The 14,039-nt window shown below is 41.0% G+C and overlaps 1 protein-coding gene across 1 annotated transcript in view; it reads right to left on the bottom strand.

Moving 5' to 3' along the window:
- Nucleotides 1-14,039, bottom strand: part of FNDC1 (fibronectin type III domain containing 1) — a 61,536-nt gene that overhangs the window by 20,453 nt on the left and 27,044 nt on the right. Inside the window, exons 7-11 of the mRNA XM_033054437.2 lie at nucleotides 11,738-11,926; nucleotides 8,613-10,973; nucleotides 6,752-6,867; nucleotides 4,900-5,011; nucleotides 3,536-3,919 (exon numbers count right to left, since the gene is read on the bottom strand). Of these exons, the coding sequence (XP_032910328.1) occupies nucleotides 3,536-3,919; nucleotides 4,900-5,011; nucleotides 6,752-6,867; nucleotides 8,613-10,973; nucleotides 11,738-11,926 (3,162 nt within the window). The remainder of the gene's footprint in view (nucleotides 1-3,535; nucleotides 3,920-4,899; nucleotides 5,012-6,751; nucleotides 6,868-8,612; nucleotides 10,974-11,737; nucleotides 11,927-14,039) is intronic.

Raw genomic sequence — 14,039 nt, 5'->3', positions numbered from 1 at the left:
TGGTCACATTCATCTAACACTCAATATGGAACCAACAGTGTTATTTTTACTCAACCATAACTGCAAACAGTGCAAAGTTTCAACTGCCAATGTTAAATAGTTCACAAATAAATATAATCTGAATGATACATTTTCATTTTGCTGATTTTTTTTTAGAACCAACAATTACTGCATAACTGCTTTTTGTCTCCTAAAATAATTTTCTTTTAAACACACTGTGTGATTTTAATGCCAAAATAAGCTTTAAAACACAGGAAATGAGTTTATTCTTGTCAGACTTTCATATATTAGAATCTGACATTTCCTCATGGTAGACTTCTGCAAATATTCTTCAGGAGATGATCCCTCTGGAAGTCACTTCTCTGAGGGTAGTCAGTCACAAAGTACATTCTTTGCTGAATTCTGCAGATCTACCCACAACTGGCCAACATCAACCAACATCTATTATGTATGCATTTACCTTTGACTGCCTAAATCCAAGTAACCAAGAGGATCAGATATGTAGAAATTTGAAATCTTTCATGGGCAGATTTTAGCTCACCCATGCTAATTAGCTAATAAGTCTTTGGCCTACCTGCAGTCCAACAAAGCCAAATTTCATTTTCTATTTTTGTACTCAATTGCAGTGTGTGTGCTTGTTTAGCATTAGCTGTGTCATGGTGACGATGAGTACTTCCCAACAGACCTCTCATTTTATTATTTTCTGTACATACTCGAGCTGCAGTTCTTCACCTTGCTCCATCACCCTTTGCTGAAGCTCTTGAGTAAACCCTGCCTGTAACAAATGAGGCCAAGTCTTCCTATGACCACTTGCTGCAGACTTTTGGCATTTGTAAGGACAGTCTTGCTGTCTTACAAAATCCATCACTTGATTTGATCACATGTAACATGTGGTTAAGTCTCTGCTTGTTTTTTGTTTGTGAGTTCATGAATAAAGTTTAGTTGATTTCACTGACAAATCATGTTTGTGTGGCCCAACTCCTCCTTGGAAGTTAAAGACTGCTGAATCTAGTGAAAATCTGACAAATTCTGCTGGACTGAGAAAAAATCCTGCCAAAGACAAAGGAATTTGCCAAAGCTGAAGTAGAGCATTTGGAACTGGGTTTTGGCACTCGCAGCCCCTGTCTGTTTGTAACACACTTAGCAACAAATATCAAGCTTTGGCAGAAAAAGTATTTTACTAAATAATGTGGAGTAATTTCTAGACTCAGATTAAAGGGAAAGACAAGATAAAATATAATTTAATATATTATGGAAATGGTCAAGTGAAAATTGCATTGTTTCGGTAATTCAAGTAGTAGTTGTTTACCCCTCTTGAAATACTGTTAAATAATAACAGCCATCATGAAATAAATACCACAAAGATCTTTTCTTTTCAAGCAAGTTCCTTTGTGGAACAGGCAGGCTGTTTTGCTATGTTCATCTAATCCTGAAGCAGGTCACTAGAATTTAAAAAAACTATAAAAAACCCTCAAAGACTCTTCAGAGAAGCTTTCCAAATTTCCAGATAGGGACTAATATTGCTCAAGTTATAAGGCAAAAAGCCTTAAGAACCAGGTATGCAGCAGAAATCCTGCACCATCTTGTCCTTTCAGTCTTCCACTGTGAGGCATTTGCAGACATACTGTCAAAATGCCAGGCAGTTAATGAGTGACTTAAAGGTTACCCTCATTGAACACACAGCCTGAATTAAAACTTAGTTTTCATTTATGCCTCTATCAAGTTCAAAGATTTCAGCAAGCCCATCTGGTAGAAGGAAAAAAAACAAGCAGAATTTTTTATGTTCAGAAAATCACATGAAAATTCCCCAGCCCACAACTCTGCTAAATTTTAATTGATTTTGTTGCTCAGCTTCTGGAGCCCACTTTCAGTTTACAGGTCATGAACTTCTACTGTTCTTACAATGTATATTCTCAGAAGAAGTCCTCCAGGTACCAAACAGCACAGGCCAAAAAAGGGGAAACATTACAGGACATTATCAACATTTAAGATAAACAAAAGGAGCTGGTGGGTATGGGAGGGATTCTAACTACCAAAAATCATTATTCCCTTCAGGCAATTTTGAAAGCATAAGAGTGACTATATATTGTTATATTTGTAACACTTTTGTAAGTAAATTTAGATCTACAAACTTTCCATAGGGAAAAGCAAAACTCTTCATATTAATATTTAATGATGATATGACTTTTACATACATATGTTTGTGTGCGTACACATTTGTGCATATCTACACCTGCAAACACCCTTCCATAACTGTACACTGTCAAATGTGGCTAATTGTTAATCAATACCAACGCTTTAACTCATTGTAATTTCACCTGCACAAGGGACTGACGTCTCTGACTCATTAGCTACCTAGGGCCGCTGGTAAGGGAATTTTGTTTTCTGCTTCTGAGACCATCTCCCAAGATGCCATCCTTAGACTCACTGTGAGTTGCTGAAGCCACACCTTCCTATGTCACTGCCCTTTTCAAAGTGATAGTTCAGCTCCCTAGGCCATGGTTTTGTGACCTACTTGTAAATCTACTTTCACTTAAGAGCTACAGGTGCATGGGGGAAAGGTAAAGGGGCTTCATTACCCACTAAAATTGGCTGCTGTAGTTATCAGATGTCTGAGTGCCAACATGCTGGTAAAGTTATGGCTGTGCTGCTATTGCCCTTCAGCAGACTGAGTTGAGGATTACCTACAAAAGGGAAGGATAAGGGCTACTACCATGGTGTTCCCTGATCTGGTTTGGCAAAACAAGCAGCTAATTCACTTGCAATGCAACATTCAGGTGCTGGAAGCATAAAACATAATAGGGAACAGGCTCAACACCCAAAGACTCTAGTGCATTTATATGTGTTTACTTTGGATTTCATTTTGGGCACCACGACCTAAGCTTGTATAACTGCAACAGGGAAAAATGACATGCAGTGACACTGGTTTGTATCTTCAGATATTAAAGAAACCAGAGTACAACTCTCTGCCTTATCTGTGCAGAACCTGGGTTGCCTTTCACCAGCTTCATCTGTACTGCATTCCTGCTAGACAATCTATCTCCAAGGGCTGGCAACAGAACAAGAATCTCACTTTGCAAATGTTGTTTCCACCGTGGCTCAAAAGAGAGACTTTTCGGAATTCAGTGTGATAAGTGAACACAAAATAGATTAAATGCATAGCTCCTCTGTGTCCTACCTGGCCTGAAATGGAATGAGAAAAGCTTATATGTAAGTGCTTTGACCACAAAGCTACTGCCTATACTTGTACCTCTGTGAGTGAACACATGTGATAAAAGTGGATCTAATACAATGTAAGAAATTAGCTGAAACCAACACAATTCCACAAAAACTCAGCTTTGGTGAAAGTTGGCGTTTTCCAGTGAAAATCCATTTAACACCCAAATCCTTCTACATATGTTCTAATCTCAGCTCCTACCTTATCAAACAGACAAAATCTTCAGAGTCAGATTCTATACCATTCCACATCTGTGTAATAACTGCGCTGTACAAATAGCACAGCCATGGAAATTCAAAAAGCACAAAAGGAAGTTACCTTCTGCATTGCACTCTGGCAAGCCATCAAACCCAAGGAGCAAGTTTCCTTCATCATCATACTCTCCATAGGTGCCAGGAGGACAGGTTGGTGTGGGTTTCTCCATGGGTGGGTGAGTGGTGGTCGGTTCAGGAGTGGTGGTGGTGGTGGTTGTAGCAACAGTTGTTGTAGTGGTTGTGGTGGTTGTCGTGGTAGTTGTTGTTGGTATTGTTGTTGTAGTAGTTGAGGGAGTGGTTGTTTTCTTAATCATTTCAAGACCAATCAGAGGTTTTCCCCCAAGACTTATTATTGGTTTATCTTGTGCACTTGCTACAGGTTTACTAAATCTGCTATGTCCAAACAAAGGCAATCCATCAGGACTCACCATTGGAGCGCCCTTTTCATCTAAGAAAAGAGAACAAAACCAAAAAATCTCACCATTAATCCACTTCAGGCTTACAGCATTAAGCATTACTGTGTTTTATCACAGTAGATGCTACAAAAGCACTGAATACAGCCTCCTGTAAGTAAATGACAGAGAAGGAAGGTTACTTAGGACTAAGAGCTATGGCTAAGGAAGCTGGAAAATGGTTCAGAAGAACCTCACAGAAACTACAGTGGTGTTCCCATTTTTCAGCTGCTTGATAAACTCTCCAGGGAGGCTTCATTTCAGAATCACAATCTGCAGACAGTGACGGCATTTCATCTAAGTCAGTCTCATAACTGTTGATGAAATGTATGATGAATACATATTCTGCTCCTTAATGTCAAACATGTGCAAGGATAAACTGGGATGAGTAGGCAAGATGCTGTCACTGCAGATAAACTTGTGTGCCAAATTCTGGGTACTTTAAATATTCATGGGAGCCAGGTTAACAATAGGCACTGAATTTGTATTTGTGAGATCTGTACAGATGGACTGACACGCAAACAGCAGTGTCTTCAGAGAACACAAACAGGGTTTCTTATTATTTGTGGTCGGTTTTAGAAGAAAAAATTAAATAAACACATCCATATGGATGATACAGTGCTAGCAGTGGGGAATAATTATTTCTATGTATGCAAAGATATACAAAGATATAAACAATCATCTCTCATTATTCTAATCAATCCTTATTCAGGCTCAGTTTTGCAGCCCTTTCTAATGCTGATACAAGTGAGATGGACTTGAGTGATACTTGCTGCCTTGTACTTTGGAGTCCCACAGGGTGACTCAAAGCCTCCCCAGGACCTGCAATGTGCTTACTGCCCGGTGGAGACTTCAGATACAAGCAACTCCAAATGGTTTTCATGGGACTTGGGGATGTCTGAAGCATTCAACAGATTTGTACTATATGTACAAAAACTGTAGAGCTTTGTTCTGTAAGCAGGAAGTTGTAACTTACCAACAATTGTACGTCCATCCCCTCCTAATTTCACTCGGAGAGGGTTTCCTTGGGAGTCTTGGAGGTATTTTCCTTCAGCATTTAACACTAGCCCTCGGTCAAGATCTACAATCTAAAAGCAATATATGGACTCAAGTTTAGCCAACCCAAGAAGAGGTGAAATGAAATTTAACTTCAACAGAAATCCTGGGGAAATTCAGACACTAAGTGTGATGTTCAGGAATAGCTACAACACACTTGAACTTTTAAAACCAAGTGTATAGTAATCACTGACATATCATTGCTGAAGGAAGCAGATTCCCAAGGACTGGGCTCCAGAGCTGCACAGTCATATTCATACCACCTACTGTAGCTCTCTGCAAATGAGCAAATCCCTTGATTTTTTTGGGCTGTGCAACTCCAAAGGTGAATTCCTGTAATACTGATTCCAGTATGTCATTTAGTCATTTAGAAAATGGGATTTAGAATTATGTCTAACTTTAAAAACATTAAATATTAGACTTTATATTGAAACAGCAGCGAAAACAAAGTAGCTAAGATTTTAATTGGAGTAGGAGACGGAAGAAAAGCCTTTGTCTCATAAAGCAAATATGTCTGAGAGCTTGGACTGAATTCCAGAGCTAACTGCAGTTAAAATTCAGTCCTTATTGCTATTTCAACCCAAAATAGCTGAACTGTATGCTGTTTTAACCTGAGGTAACAGACACTGAGCGACAGAACACAAAAATGCAAAAGGTGTTAAGTGCTGTGAGGAAACCGGGAAGGGGACAGAAACAGCTATTCCAGGTTGGCAAGACAGACTTCCATCTGGTGCTGAGGGAAAGACTGCAGAAGGAAGAACAGCAGATGATGAGATCAGGCTCTGAAGCCCTCCATGCCCCAGATTTGGCATAGAGCCTCTTGCTTTACAAGGCGTTCATCCTGCCTGCAGCAATGCCTTCCCCTTGTGAGGCAGAGAATTGCCCCCTGGCATTCCAAGGACCTTTCTAACCCACCTCCTGGAGTCCGTATGAAGGACTTTGGGCATGCTTTTCAAAATGCCTCCCTTGAATGTAACACACCTGATGCACTTTTTAATGAAAATGGTAAAATTGAAGTGGCCATAAAATAAATGTCTTTATGTGTCATGCCATGTGCAAGCAGCTCTGCTGATGCCAGGGAGGCTGATCACAGACTCCTACTTCTCAGCACTTGGGAATACATGCAGGAAGCACCAGTTCCTTCCCTTGCTTTCCTTGGTTAAAAACTCATTGTAAAGGATTTCAAAAGACAAGGTGTGGGTATGTATGCAGCTTGTGGGGCTTTCCTATCAGTGGCATCTGAGCTCTTCTGCATGTACCTCTGGAAACAGAATGGCAAAACCTACATAAGTGCATTTAAAGGATGGTAACAGTTATGGGGTCACTTTTATTTCAGAAGTCTTGCTCAGGAGCTTCTACTGGAGCGCAAGTCTGGGAAAAGCACTGCTGAATATGCCTTTCAGAGCAACAATCCCAGGCAGTCTCCACTCCACTCACAGACAAGAGCCTGAGTCTTGAGTGTCAAGAGTCCTTGAGCCACTGGGGTGAACAAATCTCACTGACTCTGACGAAAAAACGTTTCTCTAAATTTTATAGGAGTCACATTATAGTTTAAAATTCAACGCCTCAGGCATTAAATTTAAAATGTTAAAATAACAAAACCCAGAATTTGTCATTAGATTTCAGTGGAACAGTGGAAACTAAACTACTAAGTATAGCTTCTCTTTACAGCTGCATTGACTGAGGACACTGCTTGCCTGTCTTTTCTTAATGAAAATACAAGTAAAATAAAAGGCCAAAACATCTTGAATTTAGAGAGAAGGTCACCCTACCCACTTTGCTCCTTGAGGGCCATTGATTACTTTCTGTCCACTTGGTTTTCCATTATTACCAGGGATTACTTTTCCATTTCCATTTTTCGTTGTAAGATTTGGTCTGCCATTATAACCTGAAACAGGGAAGAAAACACACTATTCTGAAGAAAGCTGTGCAACCTACAAGCCATATTTTAAATTGCAAGTAAATGCATTTTCTGGCTGATCTGAATATAAACAAGAACAGAAAGAGGCCTCACTATACTCCACAAACCAGGCACTCAATTTCTCCTTGGAGCAACTGTTGTGACACTGTCAGATTTTTGCAGCTGACACAAAAACCTGGCATTGTTTTTTCTGAACAGGTTAAACACTCATTGTTCATCTCTATCATGTCTATCTATTCCCTCTTTTTTAAAAGAAAGCAGGGCAACATTTCTTCATGGCACTACAGTCATTAAAATGTTTGTAATCTTTGTAAGAGGTCTATCAGAAGTGGGATGAAGGAAGAAACCATTATTAAACATAACCACTTGTTCAATTCTATCCCTAACCAAAGGTGTAGTGACAAACTGAAAGGAGAGGGCAGGGGAATTATCTTTGCACCTATTTTTTTAACCTAGAAAAGGAAGGAACCTGGAAGGAATCTCCTTCTCTAGCTGTAAAACCACTGCTAAACAGAATCACACTCAGGTTAGAAGTGGAGAAGCAGTAGCACTGAGCTGTAGCCTCACAGCTCTGAAAGGGCAGCAATTTTCACATCTCAGGGACTTGCCTCCAGAAAAATATAATAGGAAAAAATATAGACTGGAAAAAAATTAACTGAACTGTTGTTGGCTATAACTTCACAATTGCATTGCTAGTAGTAGCCTTAAATAACCTCCATACAGAAATCTGTTATTTTTTTCTTATCATCTCCCATGGTATTATTCAAGGTCTACTCCCATCTTAGAGCTCTTCAAGCTGGTGAACCTCTACACAACACTGAGTCTGACTAAAGCATATCAGATGCAACAGCCCAGCTGCACAGTCCTCATTTTGTAACAGTGAGGCCACTTTGAACAAAACATTACTAACTACAGATAACGTAGAAGGTATCTGCTAAAACACTCAGGTCACTAAATACTATTTTGGATGCCCATGCACTGGAGGGAGAAAAGGTATTTCTACTTAGCAAAGTCATTAAGGCTGTCAGGAATTTTCCATAGGTGACATAAGGAATGTCACCTTGATGTGTAGTGGACCCTCTATTCTATTAGCCAGGTCCACAAATATTTGTCAGAAAGCAAGTATCTAACTTTTTAGGTAAATCACAGCTACAAAGATATTAGATGGCCTGGCTGTGATGGGCACAGTCCTCAACAGGTATGGGCAACCCTGAGTTGTCACTTAGAAAGAAGAGGAAAGTGGCTTAAAAATTCATCAAAGAAAACACAGAATGCCAGGGCATCATGAGGAAACACCTCTCTATGTAGGCATGGGCAAGGTGGTGCTAAGGAGCTTACGAAGGCCTTTCAGCAACCCATGATGAAGAGCTAGGTACCTGAGAGGTCATCATATTCTGAGTACAAATGGGCTTTCAATGAACATTCTGTGAAGTCATTGCTCAATAAGGAACTTTTCCAATTCATAACTCTGTCACCCTCTCTGTGGATCACAGGATCCTGTGCAGATCAGACTACAGGGAAAAGGGTCTGGGGCACCACATTACACCAAATAGGCAATGACCTCAAGAACTGGGCTTCCCAGCAACCACCATAAAAGAAAGCAACACATTATACCAAATAACTGAACTGGCATCCTGCTGGAGGACTCTTCATCTAACTGCTGATCTTAGGAAAACACAGTTAGTGAGATTAGTACACCAAAGGCAGGATACCTGGTCTATAAGGAGGTCTAACAAATTGCCGCTGAGAAGGGCTCCCTAGCCTGGAGTTCAGTAGTCGCTGACGAGGAGAGGAAGTGGAAGAAGCTGCTGGAGAAATGGTGTGTGTGGTGGTAGATGCAGAAGAACGTGGCCAGACAAAGCTTGGTTTAGATGGGGTATGTTTGTTAGAGGACTGAGTAATCTGTGATGCTATGACAGAGCTTCTTGGTGATTCAGAAGACACTTTTAATATTGAAGGTCTTTCCATCTCTTCTTCTTCAGAACTTATTTTGTGAGGTAGAAGAGTGTCCATAGATTTTCTTTTATTACTAGCAGTGTCTTCATATACGTTTTTGTTACCTCTAGAAACAGAAGGGGAACGTTTTGCTGCCAAAGATGTGGGTTTCTCTTCCACTTCTTTCTGATCATATTCACTGTAATAATCATCCTCTTCATTAGAAACTGATTGATGAGATTTAGATGAAGAAGGGGAAGGAACTTTTTGAGGAAGTTCAGTGTTAGACATTTTTGAGGGCAGCAGGCCATATTTTTTCTCTGTTTGGGATGCTGTTCTTGTAGCAACTCCTGAGCGAGTAGGTAATGAAGGACGAGCTTGCCTTGAAGTGGATGACAACCTATGATTATATTGGTTGTCTTTTGCTGTATCTCTGGCAGAACTGGAGTCTGGCTGAGTATGTTTTGGTTTGTAGGAAGGTACCTGAGAGCCTGGCTGCTGTTGCTTTGTTTGAGATGAACTTGAGCTTCCCTGAGAGAAAGATGCAGACAGTCCCCTAGAAGAGGACACCTCTTTAAGAAACACAGAGTGCCTGCTTGCTCTGTCACTGCCCTCTTCTCCATCCTCATCATCATTTTCCTGCAACTCTTCATTACTTTGGGATGAGACGTGAGATGGGAGGCGCCGGCCCCTTGAATGCAGTACGGAAGGACTGGTTTGTGCCCTCTGTGGAGGCTCAGAGTGGGAGGTCTTCTCCACTGGAAGTCGAGGAGATAATGTCTTTTTAGGCAAAGACTCGCTTGGTTTTGATCGAGCAAGTGTTTCTTTTACCTCTCGATTGCCCTGCTCTTCAGGTTTGTATTTGGAAAGAGAAGACTGCAAAAGAGAATGCTTTTCTGGAGCAGCTGTTTGACTTGGTTGTTCTTCTGAGTCAGAGTGAGGTGATTTTCCACCATGTGTCTCTCTGGGGTGAGAATCAGAATCGACCTGAGGATTTCTTCTCTTGGAATAGATTGCTGAAGATGACTGCCTGGAAGAGGGCAAAGAAGGAAATAAGGGGTTTACATCTTGTGAGACCTCCCTAGAATTCTTATCAACATCCTTTCCCTTGGATTTGGCACTGGTGGAGGAGCGAGAGTGAGGTGAGGTGTAACCAGGAACAGCAGACCTCGATGACACTGCTGCCACAGCTGATTTCGAATCCTTCCATGCACGCAAACTGGAGCCTGAGGACAGCCTTGTTTGCTGTGACCTAGAACTGGGCTGTCCTGCTCTGTCCTCTGCTTCTTCACTGTCAAACTCATTATGGCTATCATGAGCATGGGAATCTGCTGATTTGGAAGCAGGCTGATGTGAATGACCTAGAGAGCCAGACCTACTGCGATGGCCTAAGACACCCTCGTGAGAGACAGCGGACTGCCGATTTGATGGCAAGGCCTGGCGACCAGGCTCTGCAGGTCTAGAAGACACTTTCACCAGCATGGGGTCAGACTTCCCTTCCACATTACTCCCAAAACCATTCTTTTTGGCAGGCAGAGGATGAGAAGAGGTCTTAGAAGAGCCACTGTTGTTGCTTTGCCTTGATTGCTTTGTTTCGTTATCTGTGTATCTGGGAACGGACGAGGCAGAAGAGTGTTGTGCTGTTGATGGTAACAGTGCTGGTGGCTCGTGTTTCTCTGTGCTCGTCTGGCTTGACACCTCAGATGTGTGGGTTCGAACAGACATCCTCCCTGAGGCAAGGACAGGGTGGACTGGCCGACTAGGTGACAAGGGTTTAACATTCCTCCTCTGGTCCTGGGCTTTTGGCGGTGGCGATGTAGCTTCCTGGGAGGAATCATCATCATCTGTCACCTCAGTGGACTGGAGGTCAGCTTCCAGCTCTTCTGTCTTTCTAGAAGGTAACTGAGATTTACTTAGGGCCCCCCGAGTCAAGATTTTGTTCTTATATTCAGAAAGAAGACTCTTTTTATCACTAACGCTAGGTGAATGAACCTTCTGCTTAGAAGAAGGTGACAGCTGGGCTTTGGAAGAAACAGAAGAACTTTGAGAAGGAGATGAGCCAGCATTCCCAGTCTTTTTAGCCTCTGAATTATCTTGAATATTTGTCTTCTGCAGAGCAACTGAATCCTCATGAGCTGCTAGGGGCAAAAAGAAAAGTGTTTATTCACAACAATAGAAGATTCAAAACAACTGACCAAAAGCAGAAACCACCCAGGTAGCAAGAACAAAACAACTTATGAGAATATGAGATAACAATTATTTCTGTATTTGCAAGGTTGTGGAGTCCAGCCAAGATAAATTTTGGATTAGGAAGGTACCTATTTGGAATTACTGTACCTTGGGTAAAACTCTGACCAATTAAAATCAAGTATCTCAGGGACTGCAACAACCTTTCAGGGGAACCAAATCTTCAGCAGAATTTAGTCATGTTGATGGCATGGTGCTGCATTATCCCATGTAAGTCAGTGGTCCACCTTTTTAGCTAACCCAGCAAATATTCTGTCCCTACAACAGTAACTTTTTGGCAAGAGCCAAACACAAGGAGTAAGACACTAAGTGACTTTCAAGAGCAGGAGCTGTCAGCAACAGAGCAGCCAAAGACCCAGAGCATTGCATTCTTTGGCCTTTGGATAACAAGAGCACATAATGTTGTGTTAGATTATGACATGCATTTATTTAAGAAGCTAAAATGTCCATAAAGATGTCCTTTTACATGCTGCAGAGGGACAAAGACTTATTTGGACAACAGAATGATGAAAAGAGCAAGCAGAAACAATACTAAGGAAGTCAAATCCCCCAGGTCAGATAGAGTTCAGAGGAGCTGAATCAGTGAGAATTAACACAACTGGGACCATGGCAAGAGTGGGTGATCTACAGCATTGCTTCATGGCTTGGTGCTCACCTGCTGGGATGGCAACACTGAAGGCTTTTGACTGAGGACCCGGTCCCCTCCTGTTTGCTGCACGAATTTTGAAAATATAGCGCTCCCCGGCCTGCAGACCATCTATTATGGCTGATGTTGTAGCTCCAGAGTAGGTGATGGACTTTGCTCCAAATGGCTTGAGAGCCGGGGCGTATGAAAGAATGTATTCTGAAATGATTTGGCAGACGGTTGGAAGGAGGAAACTGAAAACAGTCCTGTTTCCAGCGGACAGACTGTATGGGTAGGATGAATTAGAACGTGCATTACTAAAATTAATACACTAGCAATGCACGCCAAGTCAACAGCTGGAGTATAAAGACATGAGAGAGAGATACACGTATATATGTAGGTTAAGTTGGATCTTTGTCCTTATTCAGAAGAGATACTTCTACCAGAAAATATCAGCGCTGCAGATTTGCCAAATGGTAGCAGCATCATGTCTGTCCAACAAAATCAAAATATGATATACTGTGCTTAGCCAGAGCTGGGGCCAAACACCACAGCAGAGAGAGCAGAGCTAGGTCTGGTTGCCACTTGGAAACTCACCCTGCTCTCACCTTCAAGTTTTGAATCACTGTGACACCTGTGCTCTGTCTTAGCTTTCTGTATCAAAAGAAGTTTCACCCCTATAGGAACACTTCTGGGCACGAAGAGGAATCTTCCCATTATACTCCCAAGGAGTGCAGGTGAGATCTCATGTGCAAGTTCAGGTTTTTTTTTCAAATCTTCTTTGAGAGGCACAGGTATCAGACAAAACCAGGGGTTTTGATAATAAATTTCATGGGCTTTCAGCTTTCTCTCTCTCTATACAAAAACACTCAACAATACGTGAGGAGCCACAGTGCCACAATGGGAAAACTCTAGAGAACATAATGGCATTTCTTTTTTTTTCTGAAAGTGAGCCCATATTCATTGTGTTAAGAAATAAGCCATGAACAGTTCATCAAAATCAACAAAAAAAATCATCAATATTTTATATGCAAATACATTCAATGCTCCACTGAAAAACAAATCAAGTTATCAGAAGACATTAATCTTTTTTCTTTTAATCTTTTTTATTTTCCTTTTTTTTTACACAAGAGTTGCTTTCATGGTAACTGGTGTAGTTTCTGGTAATTCTCAAATGGCTACTGGAGGACATTTTTTCCCATTATTTTAATATGTGGCATAAATACATAAAAGGACAGGGTTGAAAAACAAAAAGATCAAAAGACAAACATTTCTGATTACCACATGCTATCAAAATGACCATGAAATACTAGTTAAGTGGTTTTAGCCAGTAAAAATGTCTTGTCATTTATTTAGTTTAAAAATAAGACCTCTCCTGTAACACTTCATACTCAAACAATATATTAGATGTGTATAAGCATTCAGCCCTTGATTATTAGGTATCTTTAAAATGATTGCCTTGGATGAATCATCTCATAACAATGCAGACAAAACTGCACAAAGGGCTACAGATTGGTCAGAATTAGGAGCAGACTTCAAATATCAGATAATGTCCCTGCATGACCCTTCTTACAGAAATAATGATTCTTGGACACAACTGCAGCTCCATTAAACAATTGGCAAGACTTCTACTGACTTCAAAAAAGGAAGGAATTCCACCACTGTCCTGAAGAGTACATGAAGTAGGTCTCGCAGACACAGTATACCTCCTTCCAGGCCAATGATTTTTCAAATCCTGAGATGCTGTAGTGCTGATAAGGTACCTCCAAAAACTTGTGTAATTTGAGAACACACTCCTGTTAACCAGTGAAGAACAAAAGGCTAAAAAATCAGCCTAGTTTTTGGAGGGAAACAGGAAAAAATCCCAGAAAGAGCTTTCTGTTTTCCTTTAAATCTATGCAAAAATGTAGCCAATTGGCAAATTATCTTTATGACTATGTACAATAACACTATAGTACACAAGATTTACGCATGATATCTGCTGAAATCAGATTTGTGTTTGCTTCTTAAGCTGAGGATTTCCTTCCATGACAAACAAGAAATAAAACACAACATAGACCCATTCACTTTCTTGGCAACCACCCAACTTTTTCCTCTTCAACAAATTCTTAAAAATCTTTCTGGAAACTTCCTTCTTGAGCCTCATTTTCCCCTGCTTTTTAATGGAATAAGAGGTAAAACATGCATGCCTGGTATCCCAGGAACCTGTGCCATTCCAGGCAGACGGTGACGGTGGCTTCTCAGTGGCACTGTGGAGACACTGGGCTGGAAACATGAAAATCTTGCTTGGGTTTAAACAAGTGAAAGAATCCTGGCACAGCCAAGGTTCCAG

Source organism: Catharus ustulatus, chromosome 3 (genome assembly GCF_009819885.2).
Source record: "Catharus ustulatus isolate bCatUst1 chromosome 3, bCatUst1.pri.v2, whole genome shotgun sequence".
NCBI lineage: Eukaryota > Metazoa > Chordata > Aves > Passeriformes > Turdidae > Catharus > Catharus ustulatus.
This window is presented reverse-complemented; position numbering and strand designations above follow the sequence as displayed.